The sequence below is a fragment of the Hydra viridissima genome, unplaced genomic scaffold, assembly GCF_058129835.1.
Source record: "Hydra viridissima isolate aposymbiotic clone 2 unplaced genomic scaffold, HvirCarnegie_v1 scaffold_5, whole genome shotgun sequence".
NCBI lineage: Eukaryota > Metazoa > Cnidaria > Hydrozoa > Anthoathecata > Hydridae > Hydra > Hydra viridissima.
This window is the reverse complement of record NW_028324304.1, coordinates 2,559,628-2,585,385: the sequence shown is the minus strand read 5'-3', so window position 1 is coordinate 2,585,385 and position 25,758 is coordinate 2,559,628. Positions and strand designations below refer to the sequence as shown.

The following is a 25,758-nucleotide window of genomic DNA, read 5'->3' as shown; positions in this document are numbered from 1 at the left end:
TTCAGTATACGAATCCGCCCACGTATAAAATCTCTGATGCTAACGGTGAAGAAATTCAAGGCACTTTTTACGAGCAGGAGATTCAAAAGACGCAACAAGACATATTCAGAATTGAAAAAATCATTCGCAAAACCAAGAGCAAGTCGCTAGTCAAATGGTTGGGATATCCAGACTCGTTTAATTCATGGGTAGATAATAATGAATTGTTAAGTTTGCAAAAATGATCTAAAAATTTAATTTTAATATGTAAAATGCATGCTCCTCACAAGTTTTTTAGAAATGTTGTATCAGCAGAAGTCCACAGTTTGGATTTGCAATTAAAAATTTTGGAAGAGAGGGTTAGAGAGTTGGAGGAAAGAAGACCAAACAACATTATTGTGTCTATGAAAACGTTAGATCATCCACCTTATTTCAACGTTAACGAACAATATGAGATTTTTGCTCAGAAAGACATTAAATTTGCTGCTCTCTCACATACAATGATAGCTTTATCCATTGGGCTGAATTTGGAGAAAGGTGTTGCAGTGATAACATTAATGAATAAAATTACTGATCAATTGAATTATAGAAAAAACGAAGTTATTATTTCAGAGTCTGTAGATGATGTTATTATGGACGTGAATAGTAACAGCAAACAGGACGTGATTGTTAAAAAAGGAGAAAAACTTTGTAAGATTAGTTACATTGATTTAAAATAGTTTTTTTCGTAATAAAAATGGAAATATTGAATGAAAAACTTTATCCAGTTCTTCCATCAGCTCCTATAGAAGAAGGAGGACATAGTTACCGGTTTCAGAAAATAAGCGAGATACAAAAAGAGATAGAGAGTGAAAAAGCAAAGCGAGTTCATCTAAGCAAAAAGTATCATCGCGTGTTTAGAATCATTTCTAATGTGGATAATACGATGCAAGCCTTATGCATTGCTTTAGGTGCGACTGGAATTGGGCTTTTGTCAACCATCGCTGCTGCCCCTGTTGCAATTGCGTGTGAAGGTGTGGCTATTGGAATGGGGGTTTTATCCATTGTAGGAGGACAAGTAAATAAAAAACTAGCATTAAAAGCGGAGAAGCATGAAAAGATCAAAGTGTTGGCAGAGTCGAAATTGAATACGATTAGCGAGCACATTTCCAAAGCGTTGATGGATGGAAAAATAAACGATTCAGAGTTTCAATTGATTCTTGATGAGCTTCAAAAATTTAAATCCTTGATGGAGGAAATACGAACCAAAACCAAAAAGGGAATAGATGAAGTTACTAAAGAAAACTTGATCCAAAAAGGACGAGAAGACGCGATTCAAACGTTTAACAATTTGTTTAAAAAAGGATCAACGTAGTCGTAAAAACCAATTTATGTTTTTTTTCCACGTATTTTAAAAAGATGTTTTTCTTTAAAATACAAGACCTGAATAAAAGGGATGAAATTGTGAATTAATGACAGACGAAAGAGGATTTATCAGAACAGCGTGAATGACAACATTTCAGATACGAATTTTCAAGCTGATGTGAGCAAGCTGTTCAAGCCGATCATCGAGAGCAATGAAAAGATGATCAAGAGCCTGTCAGTCGATCAAAAAAAGAAAAGGCCTTTCGAAGTGAACAAAGTTGGAGATAAAATGTATATTGGAAAAATGGAGGTTGAAATAGATGGAGATGATATCATTGTTGGTGGTGAAAGGTATGAAGGAACAAAAGGTCTTTGGGAGCTGATGACTGAATTAACAATACCAAAGAGCTATACGAATGAAGATTTGCAAAATTATGAAAAAAATTTTAATGGATAGTGATGCTATAAGATCTGATTCGCAACCGCATAAACCGAAATCATCAAGAAGACCAAAGTATCAGCAACTTATTGCTCCTATTTGGGAAAAAATGATGCGTATTGAAAAAGGTAAAAAAGGTTGTGGTGTCATTATTCTTCCAGGCGATCCTAATGCGTTGGTGGAAAAGCTTGAATTGAGTATAGCTGCATGGCATGCTGGGAATAAAGAGTCAAGAAATGTGGCTGTTGCTATTTGCGATGAGCTGTTGAGACAGGGGGAGATTAATAAAGAGGAATATAAATCGTTAATGAGGACTATTGATAAAATTATTTAAAAAATTGTTTTATTTAAAAAAATGCTCATTGTGAACAAAAGAAGATATGTGAAAAAGAACGTTGTTGGTGGAGGTGGTATTGTAGACATGATTAAAAATTTCATAAAAAGAGCAGCTGCGTCAAGTGTGTCAAAAGCAACAGTGAATTTGCTTAAAAATGCTGCTACAAGTAAAATTGGACAAGAAGCGATTACAGCTGCAAAATCTGCTGGGACAGAGTTAGCCCTTTCAGCCATTTCCACTGCTAGAGATGTAGCTATTGATAAAGGTAAAAAGACCATTGAGAAATTAAAGACTGGTTCATCTATTCAAAGTAAGAAAATGTCTAAAAAGAACGCGATTCGAATTCAAGACCTGGTGAAAATGGGACAGGGTATGAAAATAGCATGAAGATAGCATTCTGTTGCGATGGCTTGTTATAAACTTGCGATTTCTTGCAATGAGAGACATTTAAATGAATTAAATAATTTTTTTATTATATAAAAAATGATAAGTACTGAGCGATTAAGAGTTACTGAGAACCCAGAGTATGATATTGGTATTGAAAAAGTTGATTTTTTTGAGTACCTTCCAACCAATCTCGATTTAAATTCTTCAGGCACGATTACTTTTGAGATAGACTGTCAATCGATTCAAACAGTACCATCAGAGGCTTACATTCTTATTGAAGGAGTGTTGAAAAAGAGCGATGGAACCTTTTATGATGCTAAAGACAACATTGCACTGGTGAACAACGCTTTGATGTATTTGTTTAATGATGTGACTTATGACTTGTCGGGAGAGCAAGTGGAAAGAGTGATGTATCCAGGTCCAGCCACCACCATACTTGGATTGATGAAATATCTTTATGGATTTCAGTTTGCTGATGGATTAAAACAGATGTGGTATATGGATACGTCAAATCTTGTTGGAAATTCAGGATTCAATGTTAGACGAGACCACTTGTTTGCAGACACTACATCCGTTGGAGCTTTTTCGTTTAAAATTCCGTTGAAACACATTTTTGGATTTTGCGAAACCTATGACAAAGTTGTTTACGGGTTTAGACATACCATCACCTTTACAAAGAAAGAATGTGATGATGCAATTTATAGAGCGGAAAGTGTTAGTGCAGGAATAATCAACCTTAAAAAATTCAGACTTTATATGCCTCGCGTTGAATTGGATATTTCGAAAAAGACTGATTTCATGAATTTAATGGCTCAAAAAATCCCCATTCAAGTGGCTTATAAATCAAACAAATGTGAAAGACAGCTTATTCCAGCCGGTCAAACAGAATTTACCTGGTCGCTTGGAAGAGTCACTGACAAAAGCATTCCAAGATTTATTTTGTTCGGACTTCAGACAAACAGAAATTCCAGTCAAACAGTTAATCCATCACTATTCGACCATTGTGATGTTAGCAATTTTTACGTGACTGTTAATGGAATAAAGTATCCAAATTACAATTACGACTTGAATTTTGGAGAAAAGAGAGTGGTCATGGCTTATTCAGATGCGTTCTCTTTTGATGAAAAATATTACGGCACAAATGAACTTGTTTGTCAATCTGGGTTAAGCTTGCTTGAATATATAAAATTATGTCCGTTGTTCTTTGTGGATATCAGCAAGCAAAAAGAAAGAGTGGCGTCGGAAACAGCTGAATTAGTGGTAAACCTTAAATTTCGAACTTCAACTATTGCAAATACAGTTATTTTTGCAGTGGTTATTTCTGACAAACTGCTTAAATTTGTTTCAGATGGAGCCAACATGACTGCTGTTTATTAGTTTTTTATCTGAATAAAAAATGAATAGCAAAACGGTAAAAGAATTGCATGAATTAGGTAAAAACCATGCGATAAAAGGTTACTCGGAAATGAAAAAGGATGAGCCTATGAAAGCAATAAAAAACACAAGACCAGTCATTAGTAAACATTCTAAAGAATCATGATTTTTGAATTGACTTAAAAAAAATCTTGTTATAATAAAATGAGATATACAACATCGTATTTGAAAAATTTGTTGAATGAAAACGGCGTTAGTAAAACAGCAGATGATTTAATAACGTTGATGATGCTTGCGGTTGAAAATAATTTGATCAGTAAAGATGAGATTTTGGAAAGAGCAAAAGAAAAAAAAGTAAAGCCTCCTCCAAAAGAAAAAAAACCTGTTGATCCAAAATGGGAATGGCTTAGTTTAGTTAAGAAAAAACCCATCACTGTGAGAATAACCAACATTGAAACGGGTGAGGTGGTAGAATACAAGTCTCTTTACAAAGCGATGGCAGGAACTGGACGTGGATGGAGATATTTAGAGCGTCGAGATGGAAAGGTGGATAATGGAATCAAGATTGAATTTTTAAATTCTGAAAAGCTTGAAAAACGTAAAAAGCAGCAAAATTGATTTTTTAACTTTTAACATGTTAAAAAATTGACTTAAATAAAATTCTTGGCATAAATAAAAAGATGGAAAGCATACAAAAGGATGATCTTTTAAATGCTCTTGATGATAGCTTTGAGTCAACTTCTGATACGACTAATGCAAAAAGTTTGCTTAAATTTCTAAAAAACATAAGAAAACTTCCAAAGGAACATCGAATCATTTTCAAAGAAATGGTTGAAGTAGCACCTTTTGAAGAAGTGATCAGAAATATAAAAGAAGACATTTATCTGCGTAATAAATTCCTGATCGGAACAAATTGGAAACTAAATGCTAGCGGACGTAATAATTGTCGTAAAATCACTGAACATATTAGAGAGATTAAAAATATGTATTCACGTCTTTCTAAATAATTTTTTAATTCTTTTCGCGGGGAATTAAAAAACGGTAAAAACTTTTCGAAGAAGAAAATATGCTGAAAGTGTGCCAAGATTTAAAAAAATTGAATTGACTTAAAGAAAATCTTAGTATAATAAAAATGAGTATCTATTCTTCAAAACCAGAATTAATTGCTAAAGAGCGAAAACTTGAATGCATTGAAAAAAATTTTCTTTCCATTAATAAAATGGGTGATAAAACTGATGCTAAAAAGCAAAAAGCAAAAACTACCGCCAAAGAGCGAAAAATTTAAAGTGGTATAAAGAAAAATCTTTCCGTAATAAAAATGGAAAGTAAAACTGTGAAAGATCGAAAAGTATCAATGGCATCATTAAGAAGGGATGCTAAAGAAAGAGCGATAAAAGGATATACCAGAATGACTAGGGAAGAGCTTGTTGAGGCTGTTAAAACAACAAGACCCATCATTGGGTATGGTCCTGCTCCTCGTAGAAGAACGACTGAGGCAAGACCTTTGCCTGTTAATGATAGTCCTACAGTGGTTAGGTTTGTTCAACCGGCTGTAAAAGTTTCTGTAAAACCGACAAAAGTAAGGTTTGTTGTTGGTTCTGAAAGACCTGTTCCTGCTCTAAGACCAAGGTCTAGCGACTTGATTTCATTCGAACCTTCTGCTCTCTTGCAAAATCGGATGACAAGAGATGAACCCTCTATTCTTAACACACCGGTTATCGATTCAACAAACGTTATTACACCTAGACCGGTTCCAGCACCAAGACCTTTATTTTCAAGTCTGACGACAGTTGCAAAAAGTGTGACGTCATATGTTGCAAATAAGTTTAATGATATTAAAGAATGGATAGATCCTTACGTTCCTGAAGTAGTCAAGAAGAAGGTAAGTGAATCAGTGGAACAAATCGATGAAAAGATAAAGTCTATCAAATCAGTTGTATTAAAAACAGTGTATAAACATCCTGTGTCAAAACCATTTACAGTAAAGTTTAAAATGACTGAACATTCTGCAGAGCGTGCTGCTAGACTATTTTCTTACACACCTTCTTCTCGATATCAAGACCTTACATCCTTTTTTAATTTGGTAAGAGAGTCTGCCATTCAAACCATGGAAGGAGAAAGAAACACCAGAGTAAGAATTATTTTAACGTGTGAAATGAAAAGTGTAAGTATCATGACTGGTGAAGAAGTGACTAGGGAAGCAACCTTTTCATCAAGATCAGAGATTATTCTAGCGACTACAGATTTAAGAACGTTAATAAGCGAAATGGAAGAAAAAGTCTTTGAAAGTAGCGTCAAATACAATGCTTTAGGATCTAATGGCATCATGTCAAAGATTTTAAGAATGGACATTAACTTTATTGATTACGAACCTCTCAGCGGTTCTTCCTACATTGAGCTGTCTGATGATCTGAAATACAAAAAGGCGATCATCAACATAAAAAACGAGGACAACCAATGCTTTAAATGGTCAGTCACTCGAGCGTTGAATCTTAAAAATAGAGACAATGAACGAATTGATGAAGACTTGATTAAAAAATCTGAAGAGCTGAATTGGGAAGGAGTAACATTTCCTGTGGATTATCATAAAATCAACACGTTTGAAAAGAATAACTCAACTATCAGCATTAACGTCTTTGGGTATGAAAATAAAAAACCTTACCCTTTGCTAATATCTGAATTTGTCGATCGAAAGCACTGTGTTGATTTGCTGTATATTAAAAACGATTTTACAGAACATTATTGTCTCATTAAAAATTTCAGTCGGTTTGCTGGTTCCTCAACATCTAAACATCAACACAAAAGATATTTTTGCAGAAGATGCCTTCAAGATTATGACCAGGAAGAAAAGCTTCAAAAACATCGAGAAGACTGTTATGATAATGCGCCAATGAGAATCGAGCTTCCTAAAGAAGGAGCAACTGTTGAATTTAAAAACTATAACAAGGGTATGAAAGTTCCATATGTTGTATACGCAGACTTTGAAAGTTTCGTCAAGCCTATCAACACTTGCACCCCAAATTCTAAACAGTCGTATACCAAACAATATCAAAAGCATATTCCAAGCTCCTTCTGCTATTATATCAAATGCTTTGACGAAAGCCTATATAAAGAAAAGCCTGTTACATACACAGCAGAAAGCGATGATGACGACGTAGCTCAAAAATTTATAACCAGTCTTGAAACAGACCTTATAAAGATTTTCGACAAGATTGATTTAATAAAAAAGAGAGTGATGACTGTTAAGGATAAAAAGAATTTTAAGGATGCAGTCCTATGTCACATTTGCAATAAAAATCTTAACGGTGATAAAGTCTTAGACCATTGTCATGACTGGAAAGTACCGTGGAGCCGCGCATAACAAATGCAACTTGGATTATAAAATTCTGAAATTCATACCCATCATTTTCCATAATTTGTCCGGCTACGACAGCCATTTGTTCATCAAGAAATTAGGTGGAAAGCTCAATTGCATCCCCAACAATGAAGAAAAATATATTAGCTTCTCTAAACAAATCAAAGTGAGAGAATTCACTGATAAGAAAGGTAAACTTCGTGAAGTAAAGAAAGAGCTAAGGTTTATTGACAGCATCAGATTCTTAATCTTCGGTTTAGACAAACTGTCTAAAAATCTCACCGATAATCAGTGCAAAAACGTGGCCGAATATTACAAAGAAAAACAGTTCAGTCTGTTAAGGAAAAAAGGCATTTACCCTTATGATTGGGTAGACTCCATTGAAAAATTCTCTGAAACACAGTTGCCTCCTATTGAAGCATTCCATTCAAAACTGAAAGATGAACCAGCAAAAGTTGAAGACTATGCACATGCTCAAAACGTTTGGAACGAATTTGGATGTGAAACGTTTAAAGACTACCACGATTTATATAATATTTCCGACGTGTTGATACTTGCAGATGTCTTTGAAGATTTCAGAAACACATGTTATACTCATTACGGTCTTGATCCTGCTTGGTATTACACCTCTCCTGGATTGGCTTGGGATGCTATGTTAAAGAAAACTGAAGTCGTAATAGAGCTTCTAACCGATATTGATATGCTCAACATGGTTCAAAAAGGAATACGCGGTGGAATAAGTATGATCTCCAATCGATATGGAACTGCTAATAACAAATACATGGGTGAATCCTACGATCCTTCAAAACCTTCGAAATTCATTCAGTATTTAGACGCCAATAATCTTTATGGATGGGCAATGAGCAAACCTCTTCCCGTTAGAGGATTTAGATGGATGACTGAAGAGGAACTTTTAAATTGGAAATCCATACCTTGCATTCTTGAAGTGGACTTGGATTATCCTGAAAGTCTTCACGATGCACATAATGACTATCCTTTGGCTCCTGAAAGAATGACTATTGGAAAAGTTGACAAGCTTGTCCCCAATTTAAACAACAAGGTGAAATACGTCGTTCATCATGAAAACTTAAAACTGTATGAACGAATGGGACTTGTCATCACAAAAATTCATCGTGGAATCACCTTTGAAGAAAAACCTTGGATGAAAAAATACATTGACCTCAACACTGGATTAAGAGCAGAACCAGGTCGAAACGAATCTGCTAAAGAATTTTTCAAACTCATGAACAACTCCGTCTTTGAGAAGACCATGGAGAATATTCTAAAACGAGTTGATGTTAGACTCGTCACCACGAAAAAAGATGCTCTAAAATTATCCTAAAGTCCACGATATGATCGAAACACCATTTTTGATGAAAACCTAATCGCGGTTCATATGAAAAGAACAAATGTCTACTACGACAAGCCTGTTTTCTTGGGAATGAGCATCCTGGACATCAGCAAAACACTCATGTTTGAGCATCATTACAACTACATGAAGCCTAAATACGGGGATAAGCTGAAATTGTTAATGACTGATACTGACTCGCTCTTTTACGAAATCGAAACGGAAGATTTTTATCAAGACATTGCTGATGACGTACTTGAAAAATTTGACACGAGCGAATTTCCTAAAGATCATCCCGCCATTCAAAACGCTGGATTCAAAGTAGGCGAAAATAAAAAGATCGTTGGCAAGTTCAAGGACGAGGCTGCTGGCAAGCAAATTAAAGAGTTTGTTGGTCTTAGACCTAAACTCTACTCCTATGAGGTATTTAATGAAAAAGAAGAACAAAAAAGATGTAAAGGAGTCCAGAAAAGTGTGATTGAAAATCGTATCACTCACCAAGACTATAAAGACTGCTTAATGAACAAGACAGAAAAGTTCGCAACCATGAATGTTATACGATCACATCTTCACGATATTCACACCGAAGAAATCAACAAAGTCGCACTCAGCGCTAACGACGACAAAAGACACATCTTACAAGACGGCATTCACACCTTGGCCATTGGACACTACAAACTAAGAGCTTCGGAATCACCATCTTGGAAAATTTTAAAGATTTGAACCTGACAAGATTTTTATTACTTCATTGTTGATTTTGGCGAGGTATCAACCTTAAGTATAGGAAAAGTATCAATGCGCTAGAATCGGCATTTCCTAGTAGTTATGTCATAAAAAGAAATTTTTTAACTTATTGACTACTTCTTACTATATACATAACCTGATTTTTTTTTGTTTTAAAGAGGACAATGCTAAGAGGCCTATTTTTTAATGCAGAAATTTACTTTTTACTTTTTGGTTGAACCACTGGCATCATTTTATTAAAAATCTGATTCATTGCATGAAAATTTTATAAAAGGTTAATCATCTGCAAAACAGAGCTAAATATAAACAGACCAACCTTCCATTCCCAAAAATGAAGAGCTACATCACAAGCGGGTAAATTTTTTAAAATGGTAAAACAGGATTATTTGACAAATGACACTTAGTGAAAGGTACTTACATCAATTCTCTAATAATTTTTAGCTAAAAACTTGTCTCACAATTTCATAGTGTTGGATAATGTTGAAGACACTATAATCCAATATAAAATGATGTAAGAACTTCTAGTGAGGTGGATACTATCAATGTATGGTAATGAAATTCGTTTTAGCTGTTCTATTCATAAAGGCTGGATGAAAAAGTTTTAAAATAAAATAAATTTTAATAAACTGGCAATAGTAAATGAAGAAAAGATAACATAAAATGGAATTCAAATTAAGACAATGGAGGAAGTAATAAATAGCTGAATATTTTTTATTTTTATTTTTCTAAGTTTGCTGTTGATTTATAGTTAGATGCTAGTGATGCACTGAATATAGTAATTTTATCTCTTATCCAATTGGATATTACATTGAAAAACCGTATTTAGGGTATTGCTAATTATTATTACATACTTGTCAAAGCTTGCGCATTTAATTTTTCTTGAGTGTGGTGTGATGTTTAGCATTATTAGAAAATGACTCTGACAATGTTATCTACTCCTATTAATACTCACAAGGTGTACTTCCAAACATAGCCTAACAATATTTTACAGGATTTTATGTAAATGTTTTTATTTAAAAAATTTCTCCACTAAAGTTATTTTTTCAATTCAGCAATTCAAATACAGTGAATTTATAAGGGATACATAAATCAGGGAGACATAAATCATAAATCAGGGGGAGAAAAATCATAAATCAGGGAGACATAAATCATAAATCAGGGGGACACATAAGAAAATTTTGCCTAATTTATTATCTAACCAAAAAAAATTATACAAGAATACTGCTTTTATATATATTATATATTGCATAAAATGATTTTTTATTTTGTTTTTTAAAATTATAAAATAGTATTTTATATTGTCAACTCCAAATCTTTGCAGCTGTAACTTTGAACCAGTTTAAGAGTTAAACTTTTAGACTTGCTACACACTTGTGAAACTTGAGACTCGCTACACACTTGTGAACTCTCAGAATTGTGAACTTAGCTACCTTTTCTAACAGGCTTAAAACTTAATACAATATGAATGTCAATGCCTATAATACATTTTTATATAATATGTTGTGAACATAATATGAATGCTCTTAAAAAGAAAAAATTCAGTTTAATAAAGTCTTTTACAGCATTGATTTTGATAATTTATGCAATAACTAATTGTTTTAATTGCATTTTTTTACCATTTACATGAAATAAAGATAAGGAAAATAATGATACTTTGTTCAGATGCTTAATTTGGTTTCATATTAAAGCAAGGGAAAATTTCAAACTGCAAAATAGTACCTTTGAGGTGGCATCTGATATAAGCTTTATTCTTCGACTCATTTTCTGTAACTCAAAATTTGATGCACTACCATTCATTACAATTTCAACTCCTTAAAGAACAAGATACATACAAGAGGAGGTAATTGTTTTAATATTAAATGCAAATATATAAAAAAATATTTTGCTTGTGTTTATAGTAAATATGCTCATAACATAAATATTTTGTAATAAATGCCAAAAGAAAAAAACCTTGAAGTGCCATGTTTAAATGAGGTGATTGGGGTGAAAACAGCTCCTGGCAAACTTCACAACCTATCACTGTATCTCTGGTCACAATAATTCCTTCTCCAAACGGAACTTTTACTTGCCCAGTGATTTTTGTAATGATTGGAGGAAGCATCAGCTCTTCATACTCATAATCCTTATGAAAATTTTTTTTAGATTATCAGAGAAATATTTAGTAAGTAATGAATTTTATCTAAAACATATTTAGCACAATTTTCTTGGCAATACCGAATGCATTACACATGATAATGGTAAAAAAAAGGTTTCTGAAAATATTTAACACCAGTCTTATGAAATCAGTTTAAATTATTTATAGTAAATGGTTGGTATTTAAAAGTAATAATAGATTGGTACTTAACATTTAAAAATGTTAAACAACAAACCTATTGTGTTACACATCTTCAGAAATAATCATACATAGAAATTTCTAAGCTCTGAAAATGTTAATGAAACATGTTGAATATGATCTGCCTTAATTATAATTTTATTGTGAGCTTTATAAAACATCAATAACATTTTAACAATTCATTGATTAATTAATGTAAACTGGATCATAAGACCCAATTAAAATATCCTTAAGATGCAACTTATTTCAACATATTGCATAATAAGATGCAAACTATGATGCATTGCCAATAAGGAAGGTTTTCTTGTTGTTTTTTTTAACATTTTTGCATTCATGCATCTTAAATGATCTACTGCAGAATATGAAAGAGCAACTATTGAGATATTACTTTTTGATAAATGCTTATTGCTGGGTTAGTGTCAACTTTAGTTTGGTTGTCTGTTTGGTTTACAGGGTGCATAGAAACTCATAAAAAACTTTGTTTCGAGACATCACTTGATCACATATTCAATAAAAGCTCTAAGACCGCAAAGATTAAATGGTTACTCATCATTCTCAAAGACAAAAAAACCCAAAGATTTTATTCTTTAATGAGCTTTTCAACTTTGATTCTGTTCATAACAGTAGAAGTAATTGTTACACAAGTCCTAAAAAAGCTGAAGTTATCCCAAAAAAAACCAGGCATAATTTTCAAACAAAACACCCGACAGCAGAAAGGGTTTTTGGCTTTATTGTCTCAAATGGAAAAAAAAAAGCCTTCAGTGTTTTTTTTCCGAGTGACTTAAAAGTTACAGCTGATGTCTACCTAGATGTATTGAAAAGATGGAAAAAAAGAATCTTCCCTGGACAAGGTCCAACTTCTGTCCAGACACAAAGATTGTGTTTCAACAGGATGGATTCCTGTCCATACCGCCAAAAATATTTAAAAATGACTGTCAACTAACATGACTAGGTTCTGGTCAAAGGAAAAGCAGCCTCCAAGCAGCCCTGACCTGAATCTGTAAGACTACACTCTAGGATTAACCAGAGGTTTTAGTTAGTTTCTTCAGACCTATTAATCTAAATATGTTGCCAGATATATTTAAGTAGGAATAACAAATCAATGAACTTCATCACTCATATCATACATAACAGAAACATACTGTGCCTGTTGCCATATGATGATTAATGGGACTACTTTTTGTAGGTAGATTGAATGAATAAGTTTCAATTTCTTTCTTTTTTTTTTTTTGCAGTGTATAAGTTCTGCTGTAGTTACAGCACAACAGTTTCAACAGGCAATATTCATTGCAGCTCATCAAATAAGCCAAAGGGTTATTCCATATGAAATCACCTAGTTTTTCAAAAGTGCCCTAGGGTACCACCCCCAATTTACTTCAAATTTTGACCACCCACAGCTTTTGTGGAAAAAACACAAACCTCAAAATTTCAGCTTGATTCACCTAACCGTTCAAAAGTAATAATTGAATCAATATAGACCAAAACCGGCGAAATTTAAGTATCTGGAGCTTATCGTAAATTTTTTTGATTTTTGACAGATTAAAACTTTTTAAATAAAATAGATGATTACTTGAAATTTTTTATGGTAATAGTTTATCACCCAAATTATCTATTTTTGCAGGTGTTTTGGACTGGTTTTAAACAAGTTTTGAGTTCTTGTACCTCAAAGTTGCTAATTAACTCAATATTAGACAAAGTTTTGGAAACTTAAATGCGCTACAGTTCAATACCAACAGACAAGCTGTACCAATATTTTGTCACTTTTGTGTACTTAGAGTAACCACTTGCAGAAAAATTTAAAATTATGTGTTGAAATTTGTTTTAGCACTTGCAGCAGCCTGTTAAAATATCACTTTTTTCAAAAACTACGATAACTTACGGGTAATTCCATGTAAAAGTGGGACAAAAAATTGAAATTTTTCAGTCACCCTCTCAGATTTTCTTTAAATTTTAACCAGTGGTACCTATTAATGAAACATGAAAAAATGCAAAATTTGAACTCCCAAATCCAAACGGTTCAAAAGTTATGACATTTTGAAATTCAGCCTAAAACGTTCATTTTTTTACGAAGTCTGCAATTATGGATTTTGTAGTTGTACTTTTAATTGAATAATTTAAGATCTAGTGAAAGAATGTGGCTAAAAATTGGTACCTGACCATTTTTGAGGGTGCTGAATTCAAAAATGTAGATAAAATAGACAAGCTTAAATTTTTTGATAGTTTTTTTTTTATTTTAAAATGACCAGTCAAATTTTTTGTTTTGTTACCATGGTTGCGCTTTCATTAATTCCCGGAGTTGCCCAAGTCTCATGGATTTGATTTTTCTTTCAAATGAATTAGTTGATCCTAGGCTATCTTTATAAAAAAGATGGTTTTGGTTTCTAAAAGTATAATAAAGATATGTCATTTTGAAATTTAGACAAAAAATTTCTTTATTTGGCCGCTATTCTCTATTATAGATTTTATAGCGATACTTTTTGTGTGAATAATTTAAGTTCTAGTACAGAAATATGACTGAAAATTGGTACCTGACCATTTTTAAAGACATTGAATACAAAGATGAAGAGAAATTAATCCAGTTCCTAATATTTTAGAATAACTTTTGAATTTTAAAATGGTATAATATTACTTAACCATAAAACGGGGTAATATTTTCACAAACTGCCTGACTCAATTGTTCAATTGTGGTGTGTAAAAACAGTTTATTAAGGTTGGTTTTGATATATAAATAAAGTTTTGTGATGTGAATTATAATGAAAAATATAGTTTTGCAACGCCTTCTGTGATATATAAATATAGTTTTTGGACGTCAGTTATGTCGTCTAAATATAGTTTTGAAACAACAGTTAACAATAACAAATTTCAATAAAAAAAATTATTTTAATTTTAGTTTAAATAATTATTAAATCTTGTTTGGTAATTCAGTTCCTTAGTCATGGCAAACAGCCAACAGTGCTCCATTGGAATCAACCTAGAAAGTGAATGTCATCTCACAACATATACATCGTTGCTGGGTATTGAACCTTTTGAAGATATTCCTGAATATGAAAGAGAAATATTAATGTGGAGGACTGGACTCTCAATGATAAATGTCAAACAAACAACTTGTCTCCATCATAAACATGTTTATTTGAACCGTTATACAACTAAATTAACACGGTGCTGCAATCCATTTAATACGCATAACAAAGTTATAAAAGGTATTTACAGTAATCATAACTTTCAGTTTTCTGAAAATGTTGTGAGTTACAATAATGAAATTATTGGCAGCCAAATTCTATTTTAGCTATATTTAACCTTTTAGCTGACTTCTGAAAGTGCACTATTAAATTCCTTGCAACTTTAAACTTTTTAAGGTTTTATTAAAATTTTTATACATATTAAAAGAGCTCTTCCCATTTTTTAGGTAGTCTTCGTGAAATCAACTTGGATACAGCAAAGTACCTATGCAGTAAAGGCAAATTCGTAGTTCCAGGTGAAAAACTTTGTCTACAATGCAGACATAAATTAGCATCAAGTGAAGAATCAGAAGAGAACAAGTTGGAGATAAAATTAACTAAAGATAATATGGAAAAAGAAATTATAATGGAATCAACAAGATCATTACTCAACAGTACTTTATGCGAACTTGAAGTGTCTCCTCTAAAAGTTCATTTTCCCAAAACCTCTAACAAGCCTTCAATTGGAAAGAGAAAGATAAAGCAAGTTGAAGAAGCAGTTATTAAGAAGCTTGCAACTGCTCTGGATGTAACCAAATCCGATCTTGTTGCACCAAAAAATGAAGTTCTAAAGGAAATTCAAACCACAGCTGGCGATCTAGACTTCCTTGTAGAATGCATGAAAGAAAAACTTAAGGTTTCTAACAGAAGGCAGCAACTTCATATTTTGACATTAACCCCAAAATCTTGGTCTATCAGAAAAGCAGCAAAAGAGTTTTCAGTTTCAAAACACAAAATTCAAAATGCAATGTTTTTACGCGACCAAAAAAGGGACCAAAGCATACCCTGATGTGGTTGAACGGCATCGAACAGTAAAGATGTTATAGAACTTGTAAAGCTTTTTTACTGTGACGATGAGTATTCAAGGCAAATGCCAGGTAAATAAGACTGTAAGTGTTGGGGAAAGAAAATACATGTCAAAAAAATTGATTTTGTGTAACTTAAGGAGCTCTATGTGGCATATATGACAAAGTACGCAGGCCATAAAATGGGTTTTTCTAAATTTTGCAGTCTTCGGCCTAAATGGTGCATCCTTGCTGGTCCAAAAGGTACACATTCTGTTTGTGTGTGTACAATACACCAAAATGTTAAATTAATATTGAGTGCTATAGGCCTTGAAACATCTTACCATGAAATCATTGAAAAGATTATCTGCAGCAGAAAATCTAAAGTTTGCATGGTTCACCGATGCAATAGTTGTCCTGGCATACAAGCTGCCCAAAATTATTTCCAGCAGTACCTCACACAAAATGATGATCCAAAAGAGCAATAAGACAGTGATGAAAATGAACAGTCAGTGGATTTCAAACAGTGGACAACAACAGATAGAACTGAACAATTAACAATAAAACTTCCATTAAATAAATTCATAGAGCTCCTGTGTGAAAAACTTGATAATATTACTTCTCATTCATTTATAGCAAAATCACAATCTAGCTATCTAAAGCATCTCAAAGAAACAATTAGTATTGATGAGGCTATTGTACTGGCAGATTTTGCAGAGAATTACACTTTTGTAGTACAAGACGAGATACAGAGTTACTATTGGAGCAAGAGTCAATGTTCCCTTCATCCAGTTGTCATCTACTACAAGAAAGTGAACTTGGAAATATCTTCTTTTTGTGTAATTTCAGATGATTTGAACCATGATGTTGGATTTATCAATGAAGTTATGGATAAAACCATTAATCATATAAAAACTCATATTTGTCCCACAATTACAAAAATTCATTATTTTTCTGATGGCTGTGCAGGGCAGTATAAGATCTGCAAACATTTTTACAATTTATGTCACCAAGCTCAAGATTTTTCTGTTTGTTGCATCTGGAATTTCTTTGCAACAAGCCATGGCAAATCTCCATGCGATGGAATAGGTGGCACTGTTAAAAGGCTTGTTGCAACAGCTAGCTTGCAGAGTCCAACCACAGGTCATATACTGTCTTCTCAAGCAATGTTTGAATACTGTCAAAAGTCAATCAGTGGGATTACATTTGTGTACGTCACTGCTGAAGAAATGGAGCTAGTAAGAAACAAACTTACTGATAGACTTTTAATAGCAACCACTATTCCTGGGACAAGAAGTTTCCATCAATTTATACCATCTTCTCATTCAATTATAAAAATGAAAAGGGTATCCGATGATGATGATTTTGCTCTTACATTTGACTTCCTCAAAAAACAAAAATATGAAATTATTAAAATTGACAATGTTATGATGTCACAATACCTATTTTGCAAATACGACAATTTTTACTGGCTTGGTATGGTTTCTGAAGTTGATAAAGAGAATGATGATTTTATGGTAAAGTTTATGCATCCACATTATCCAAGTCGGTCGTACTACTGGCCTAAGCAGGATGATAATTGCTGGGTGCCAAGAATGAATGTAATTTCTCTTGTTAAAACACCTTCAGCATCTTCTGGGCGTCAGTACCATATCTCAAAAGAAGACGAAACTCTATTTGAACAAGTTTTATCTTTTCAGTGAAAGTAAATTAATATTTTACTTTCATTGTTTAAATGATATAAACTTCAATTTTAGTTATACTTGGTTATTCCTTTTCATTTTTATTTTTGAGCTTTTTTCAATAAAGCAGGTTTTTTTAATATTTTTTAAAAAAGTTTGCATTTTAGTTTCTTATTTTTTAACACAACATTTGAACATGTAACCTAAAATTTTAGCATGCAACAAATAATTTGAAATAATACCTAATTATTAAAATAATAAAAAAAGAAATCATTTTTTCAATTTGCTGCATAGTAAATTACATTTTCATGTATACTTTTGAAAATATTGATCATAAATATGCAAGTTATGCCAAGCAATAGAATTTTTTTTTTCTGTCAGAGACCTAAACTTTTCAAAAACATCTTATTTCACAATGAGAGTAAGGCAACTCCAGAAATAAGCAAAATGCAAATTATGGTCACAAGAAAAAAAGGACTGTTGACATTTTAAAATTCAAAAATTGTTCTAAGATATTAGGAACTGGATTAATTTCTCTTCATCTTTGTATTCAATGTCTTTAAAAATGGTCAGGTACCAATTTTCAGTCATATTTCTGTACTAGAACTTAAATTATTCACACAAAAAGTATCGCTATAAAATCTATAATAGAGAATAGCGGCCAAATAAAGAAATTTTTTGTCTAAATTTCAAAATGACATATCTTTATTATACTTTTAGAAACCAAAACCATCTTTTTTATAAAGATAGCCTAGGATCAACTAATTCATTTGAAAGAAAAATCAAATCCATGAGACTTGGGCAACTCCGGGAATTAATGAAAGCGCAACCATGGTAACAAAACAAAAAATTTGACTGGTCATTTTAAAATAAAAAAAAAACTATCAAAAAATTTAAGCTTGTCTATTTTATCTACATTTTTGAATTCAGCACCCTCAAAAATGGTCAGGTACCAATTTTTAGCCACATTCTTTCACTAGATCTTAAATTATTCAATTAAAAGTACAACTACAAAATCCATAATTGCAGACTTCGTAAAAAAATGAACGTTTTAGGCTGAATTTCAAAATGTCATAACTTTTGAACCGTTTGGATTTGGGAGTTCAAATTTTGCATTTTTTCATGTTTCATTAATAGGTACCACTGGTTAAAATTTAAAGAAAATCTGAGAGGGTGACTGAAAAATTTCAATTTTTTGTCCCACTTTTACATGGAATTACCCTTACATTCACTTCGTAGGCATAGAAAGTAGCGTAGACAGTTAAAATAAATTATGAAACTTTTTACTGGCGAGGCTCCATATATAGACAATCACCAAAAAAAATTTAAAGACCTATACTCTATCTTAAGACATGATTGTAGCCCTATGACTTAGGTGTATAATTTTGATTTTTCCCTGAATAAATGCAATCAGTTTTCCATAAAATAACAATATCAGTGTCTTAAATTATTTGATATGATTTTTTATTACATATTTGTTTAATTTTATACATGTAATATAATTATAATGATATAATTTACTTCCAGAGTTTGTAGTAAGATCTAAATCTGCACAGTATTTTTTGGATTTTATTATTTTAGTTTTTATTACTGCAAGAACCAAAAACTAAAAAGTTTTGTGTATGCAGAAATAGTTATATGTATAAATAGTTTATTGGTTGCATTTTAGACAGTTTTAATCACATTTGTACTTGAGAGTTCATTTTTATTGATTTTATTACTGGAAAAATATAACAAAGTTATAGTTAACCCTCAATTTTAATATTTTTAAATTAGTTAAAAATGTCAGAGAAATGTTGTGTGGGAAGAGTTTTAAATGAACCTTGTGATAAAATGTCATATTGTAGAATAGTAGGAAGAATAGTACTAAAAGATACAGATATTGAAGTTTTAATTCAAAGGATAGGATACACTTTTGAACCAAATGAGGAGATATGTTTTCATCATGAAAAAGCCTATATTTTTAGATATGAAGCACTTCAAAAATACTGTTGTGATCCATTTAAAGTCCACAAGAAAAAAATTATCAAGGGATTGTGTAAAGTCAACATATCAATAGCAAATCAGCTCAGGATCAAACCTGGTCAAAAAGTTTGTACTAACTGTTTGAATGAATTCAAACTTGAAAAAACTACAGAAGTTAGTCAAGATGAAGCTACTGAAGAAGATTTTAGTTGTTCAGACCTTAATAAGACAGTTCTTAATAAGAGTGTGTCTTTATTGGAAATATCTCCACTCAAAAATGTAAGTAGGCGCGACAAATTAGGATATGGAAGACAAAAGGTTAAAAAAATTGCAACAAGTATGACAAACCTAGTAGCGTCAGCATTGGATATAGAAACAAAAGATATAGAATCGAAAAAAGAGCTAAAATGTATAAAATGTAATGATTTAGACAAACTGTTAGATGCAATAAAAACAAAATGAAAATAAGTTTGAAGGAAGAAAAAGTTCAACTACTAACACTAACTCCTGATAGTTGGTCAATTGAAAAAACTTGCAAAACATTTTCAGTTTCAGAACATCTTGCTAAGAAAGCTCAAAAGTTGAAAAATGAAAAAGGAATACTTGCTAAACCTGAGGCTAAAATAGGACAGCCATTGGAAGATATTGTTAAACAAAAAGTTATTGAAATTTATGAATCTGAAGAGTTTACAAGACAATGTCCAGGAAAAAAAGACTTTGTTTCAGTGCGTATAATTAATGCAAAAGTTCATAAACAAAAACGCTTAATATTAGTTCGATTAAAAGAACTTTATCTTGAGTTTAAAAAGCTATACCCTGCACACAAAGTTGGATTCAGCAAGTTCTGCGAACTAAGGCCAAAGTGGTGCATCACAGTTGATAGTAGAGGAAGTCACTCAGTTTGCGTATGTTTTTATCATCAAAATGTTAAGTTGATGTGCGCTACTTTACCTAAGGGCCATTTAACATATTACAAAGATTTGATGAAAGTATGTGTTTGTAATATAGATAGTCGAAGCTGCATGTTTCATCTATGTTCTAACTGCCCCGGTAAAGTAAATTTGAAGACTTACTTGGAAAATGTGTTTGAAAATAATGATTTTGATTTTGACGGTCAGATCACATACAAACAATGGGTGTCAACTGATCGAACTGCACTTGTCACAGTCCAAACAAACATTATTGAGTTTATTGAAACTCTAAGTGAAACTTTGTATGACCTTTGTCATCACCACTTTATCAAAGAAGCACAATCCTCCTACTTATCAGAGGCAAAAAAAACATTAGATCAACACACTTGTCTTATTCTTATGGATTTAGGGCTTGTGCTTGAGATTTGTAATGAAACACATAGGGCTTGTGCTTGAGATTTGTAATGAAAACCAAGATGTTAATGTAAAATTTATGCATAGAAACAAAATAAATTTAAAATGGACTAATGATGCACGATCAAGTCAGTGTTGGGTTCCAACATTGATCGTGCATCATTAGTCCATTTGGTTTGACAAAGTAATATGTCAAATAAATGCTCCAGCCATTAAGGGTAGAAGTACTCGTAACTACAAACTTGCTAATAATGATTATGACAGTATCATGAGTATTGTAAATCAGAGATAAAGAAATTAGTATACTTGTGTTTCATGTGTATACACACTTCTACTTTCAGCATTTTTGATTTTTTTTTTTTTTTGAAACCTAGTATAACTTTTGCTATTAGGTATCCTTTTAAACTAAAAAAGCATAGCACTCAAAATGCTAAAATTATGTCATAAGATAGAGGTCTTTAAATTTTTTTTGGTGATTGTCTATATATGGAACCTCGCCAGTAAAAAGTTTCATAATTTATTTTAACTGTCTACGCTACTTTCTATGCCTACGAAGTGAATGTAAGTTATCGTATTTTTTGAAAAAAGTGATATTTTAACAGGCTGCTGCAAGTGCTAAAACAAATTTCAACACATAATTTTAAATTTTTCTGCAAGTGGTTACTCTAAGTACACAAAAGTGACAAAATAATGGTACAGCTTGTCTGTTGGTATTGAACTGTAGCGCATTTAAGTTTCCAAAACTTTGTCTAATATTGAGTTAATTAGCAACTTTGAGGTACAAGAACTCAAAAATTGTTTAAAACCAGTCCAAAACACCTGCAAAAATAGATAATTTGGGTGATAAACTATTACCATAGAAAATTTCAAGTGATCATCTATTTTATTTAAAAAGTTATAATCTGTCAAAAATCAAAAAAATTTACGATAAGATCCAGATACTTAAATTTCGCCGGTTTTGGTCTATATTGATTCAATTATTACTTTTGAACGGTTAGGTGAATCAAGCTGAAATTTTGAGGTTTGTATTTTTTTCATAAATACTGTGGGTGGTCAAAATTTGAAGCAAATTTGAGGTGGTACCCTGGGGACCATTAGGTGATTTGATATGGAATGACCCCAAATTAAGCTGATGTCAGTTTTCATCACTTTGTGTTAGCAGGTTAGTTGTAATGTTTTACTAATGATATTGCTTTGTGTTATTAAAGAAGTACTAGTTTATGTAAGTGATTGTGTATAAGAGAAAAAAGCTGAGAAAGTCAAAGAGATAGAGACATAGATCATAGTTTATTTTAAGTATATGCTTCTACCGAATCTATAATTAAAAAAGAACTTCGGTAAGAGTTAAAACAGTCAACTTTTTCATGAATATAATAATAGATGTTGTTTGCAATATGATATTCTCAGCATGACATTCAGCATGACATGATAAGTTTTAGGTTTTACCTGATTTTGATAAGTTTTTGATAAGTTTTAGGTTTTACCTGATTTCCAAAAAAAAAAGACCTGGTTTTTACATGACTTTAAGTTTAATTATCTATAAATTGTGAGGGCACAACATTTTTTTAATGGCCCCAAAACATCATAAGGCAAAAATCTTGAAGGTGATTCGTTACATATTATTTCATACCCCAATTAACTAAAGCCTCAATAGCTGTTGCTATTTGTTTGTAGAAGAGTTCTTTTTTTGTAAATGTTAGTCTGAAAGATTACTTTTTTAATAGGCAAAATTATTGCAAAGTTTTCACAGAACCTCCTGCATCTTCAAATAGAAACTTACCTCAATACACTTAAAGAGTTGCTAATAAAACCTTTTTCTCTAAAAACTGTTTAATTTCTCACAGCTTGATATTCTGTAACTTCAAGCCTGCTTTTTGCTTTTGATAATGCAATATTAATTTAATGGTGCTTTTGTTTCTTACGTTTGAAATTTGATTATTATGTTCAGTCATATGTTATTATCATCATCATCATGTGTTATATTGATCAACTAATCAATCAGACACATGATTATGATGACATACAACTAATCAATCTGATTAACAATGTGTTCCATTCTTTACTTAAAATATTTAATCAGTGCTAGTTAATGTATTTTGTGAAAAAACATAATCAAAATGATAATCAAAAAAAAACTTGACATGTTTTATTTGAAAAATATTTCAGCTTTATTTCCTCTAATAAAAACTTATCGAGCCTAATAAAACTTATCGAGACTAATAAAACTTATTGAGCCTAATAAAACTTATTGAGTCTAATAAAAATAACTTATTGAGCCTAATTAATTGGTAACTTAATTTATTTAACTGATATTGAATGTTAATAAAAAATAGAGGACAAGTTCACATACAAAATAAGAACATTTCACCATGGTAACTGATAATTGAATATTAATAGAAAATAAATAATTGACTAAAGTTTGCATTAAAATTATCAAAATATTTTACACCTATTGAAAAGATTTATACACCATGAGTTCACATACAAAATAAGAACATTTCAATACTTTAATTAAACTGAGATTTCATATGACAGCAGCTAAAAATTGAATGCCATAAAATTTTTATCATGATTATTTATAGATCTAGATTTGAAATCTTTACTGTAAAATTTTATATTTTACAGTAAAGATTTCAAATCTAGATCTATAAATAATATTTTATTAAAATAGATCTTCAATGCATTAAAATATACCTTAGTCCATGGTGTGAACCATCTTGCCTCTCTATAATTTTCATCGATAGCTAATGTTTTTTTGGGTCTTATTAAAACAATTCTCTTGTTCAAGAAAATTACACGACAATTGTAAAGCGAATGATTATATAAAACTGGCATACCAACGTCCACAATCAAATTTTCACATACAGTATTCTCAAGAATACAAGCTAATGATTCCCATGAGTGAAGCAGAGTATCACTTTCAGAGAAATGATCATTGCATCCATAACCTGGGATTTCCAGTTCAGGACCCAAACGATATCGTGCTATGGTGTAAAGATTGAGATGAAAATTAGTAGTGCAAAAAATTCTTCTTGTGAATTTTTTTTTTTTTACAAAACAGGAATTTCTATCACCTTTATTTTGCCATCAAAGTTGTGTTACAGGTATTATTAGCCATTAACACTATTATTATTATCATTTTTTTTTTTTTACTTTTAACCATTTTCTGCTTGTTTTACCATTCATCACCAACTGTAAGAAACCAATATAAACAAATAATCATAAAGTGCACATTGCATTTAACCTCACTGTTTACAACACAAAATGTTTATGACAAAGTTACATCTTATATACCATATATACTGGTGTGTAAGTCAACAATTTAAGGTGTTAAAAAAGAGCCAAAAAAGCAAACTTGACCTACACTACAAATTGATTAATACACTGAGCCTAGTTGTATATCCAGTTGATTTGTATATTGAACCAAAATTTATTTTCTATTATACTTTTTAAATAAACTTTTTAAACTTTTTCAATCACTGATGCTGAATGGGAAACTATTGGTGAAAAAAGTCTCATAATGTCAGTGAATAGCAACCATAGCAATGGTAGCAACAGAGTTTTTGATAATTTATAACTATCAAATATCTAAATAAATAAATTGAGGGCATTTTGGGTGCTAAATATTATACAATTCTAGGATGGTACGGTTTTTACTACAGATTTTCTCATATGTACTCCACTCTTACTGCATGTTCATCATACTTTCTTTTAACTACAGATAAAGAAACTTTTATGTTAAAAATTATGACCTAATAATCCCAGAAGTGTAGGATTTGCCAAAATTTAGTAAACCAAAGTAGTTTTAAATTGCTGGTAAATACCATTCTGTTTGGTTTTGTTAAAAGTTTTGTCTGTGTTCATGCATCATTAATTATTTACAAAAAAAATGCACATTACCCATTTTTTTAAATTGTAAAAGTTTCTAAAATTTCACCTTGCAGTCTAATCTAGAAAGGTAATAAATGAAGTATCAAACAATCAAGATAAAAAGTATTTATATTTAAAAGTTGTTGAAGAATCTGAAAAGGTTTTTGTCAAATGAAAGACTGCCCAAAAACTGAAAAAGTTATTTAAGTTTAAAACTTTTGAGTAAACATCATTGGGGAATATTATAGCGGCAAATAATATTATGGCATTGAATAACCTTGGATAATAACATCTGTACTAAATACTAGCGGTAACAAAATGGTGGTGGCAAACAGCATGGTACCATATTTTTGAAAACTCCCATGTTTTATTTATTTCAAAATTCCGCCTTGAATTTTAGCAATAAGGTTGACTGCATTGTTATACAGGAGTTAATTTTTTAATAAAGTGCTGTGTAATATTCTAAAAAATCCTTTATGTAAAAAGCCAGCTGAATTGATTCATTAAAGCCACCTATTAAATGCATCCACCTGATTTATAGCCACCTATTAAATATATCCACCTTGAATTACAATTAACTTAATGTAGTTACAAAAATTACTTGAAATAGAGAGAAAGTACACAGATAAATATATTCACATAACTCTTTACAAAACAAAGCCTATTCCTTAAGTAAAAGTTTCAAAATGTATAAAGATTGTAATGCATAAATTATTGTTTAGTATAAAATATTGTTTAGTATAAAATATTGTAAAGTATAAAACTTGCAAAAGTATAAAGATTTTAAAAGGCACCGCAAATAATATGTAATAACTTAACTACAAAACATCAACTGAAAGGAAGCTAACTTTACCTCCCTGTTCTTTAGCCAAACGGATACTTTCAAGTATTCTTCGAAGATTTCCCTCAAAATCCATTGACCATTGTGCTAATGAGCAAGTAGCTAAAGTGACTTTCCTCTGCATTTTTTTATTATTGTGGTAAAACTATTGCAACTTAATTCTTAAAGAGAAAAAAAAAAAAAAAAACAGCTCACAAAAAAACTCAATAGTTCTTCTATGCACAATTATAAAATTGAAAAATACAACTACAAAATTGAAAAGTAATAAATTTGAACAAGTTTTGATGACAAGCAAACCTAAAACAAGGAATATTTATTTTAAAAAGCTAAAACATCCCCACAAAAACAGAAAAAAATAAAATAAATCAATACACATTGTGCAAAAATATATGTATATATAGATGTTAACATAATAAACAGTGTGATGTTGAAA

The 25,758-nt window shown here is 31.4% G+C and overlaps 1 protein-coding gene, 1 long non-coding RNA gene and 2 pseudogenes across 6 annotated transcripts in view; 2 read left to right on the top strand and 2 right to left on the bottom strand.

The window, feature by feature from the left end:
* Positions 1-25,518, bottom strand: part of LOC145189381 (glutamine-dependent NAD(+) synthetase-like) — a 44,697-nt gene extending 19,179 nt beyond the window's left edge. For 4 of the 5 annotated variants that reach the window (XR_016452357.1, XR_016452358.1, XM_090086863.1 and 1 more), the window contains exons 1-4: positions 25,338-25,518; positions 23,309-23,598; positions 11,258-11,429; positions 11,027-11,118 (exon numbers count right to left, since the gene is read on the bottom strand). Coding sequence is in view for 3 of the 5 variants with exons in the window: in XM_090086863.1 (XP_089942989.1) it covers positions 11,027-11,118; positions 11,258-11,429; positions 23,309-23,598; positions 25,338-25,449 (666 nt within the window). In the remaining 2 variants the exon portion in view is untranslated. Of the gene's footprint in view, positions 1-11,026; positions 11,119-11,257; positions 11,430-23,308; positions 23,682-25,063 lie in introns of all 5 variants that reach the window. The other variant, XM_090086865.1, reaches the window with a different exon arrangement.
* LOC149887965 (uncharacterized) lies at positions 14,575-17,345 on the top strand (annotated as a pseudogene).
* Positions 16,475-23,204, bottom strand: LOC149887963 (uncharacterized). The gene is made up of 2 exons (XR_016452360.1): positions 21,312-23,204; positions 16,475-18,467 (listed from the first exon to the last, which is right to left on the bottom strand). It is a non-coding gene; the product is annotated as an uncharacterized LOC149887963 (long non-coding RNA).
* Positions 19,023-20,656, top strand: LOC149887964 (uncharacterized; annotated as a pseudogene).
* Positions 25,519-25,758: the final 240 nt, after the last annotated feature.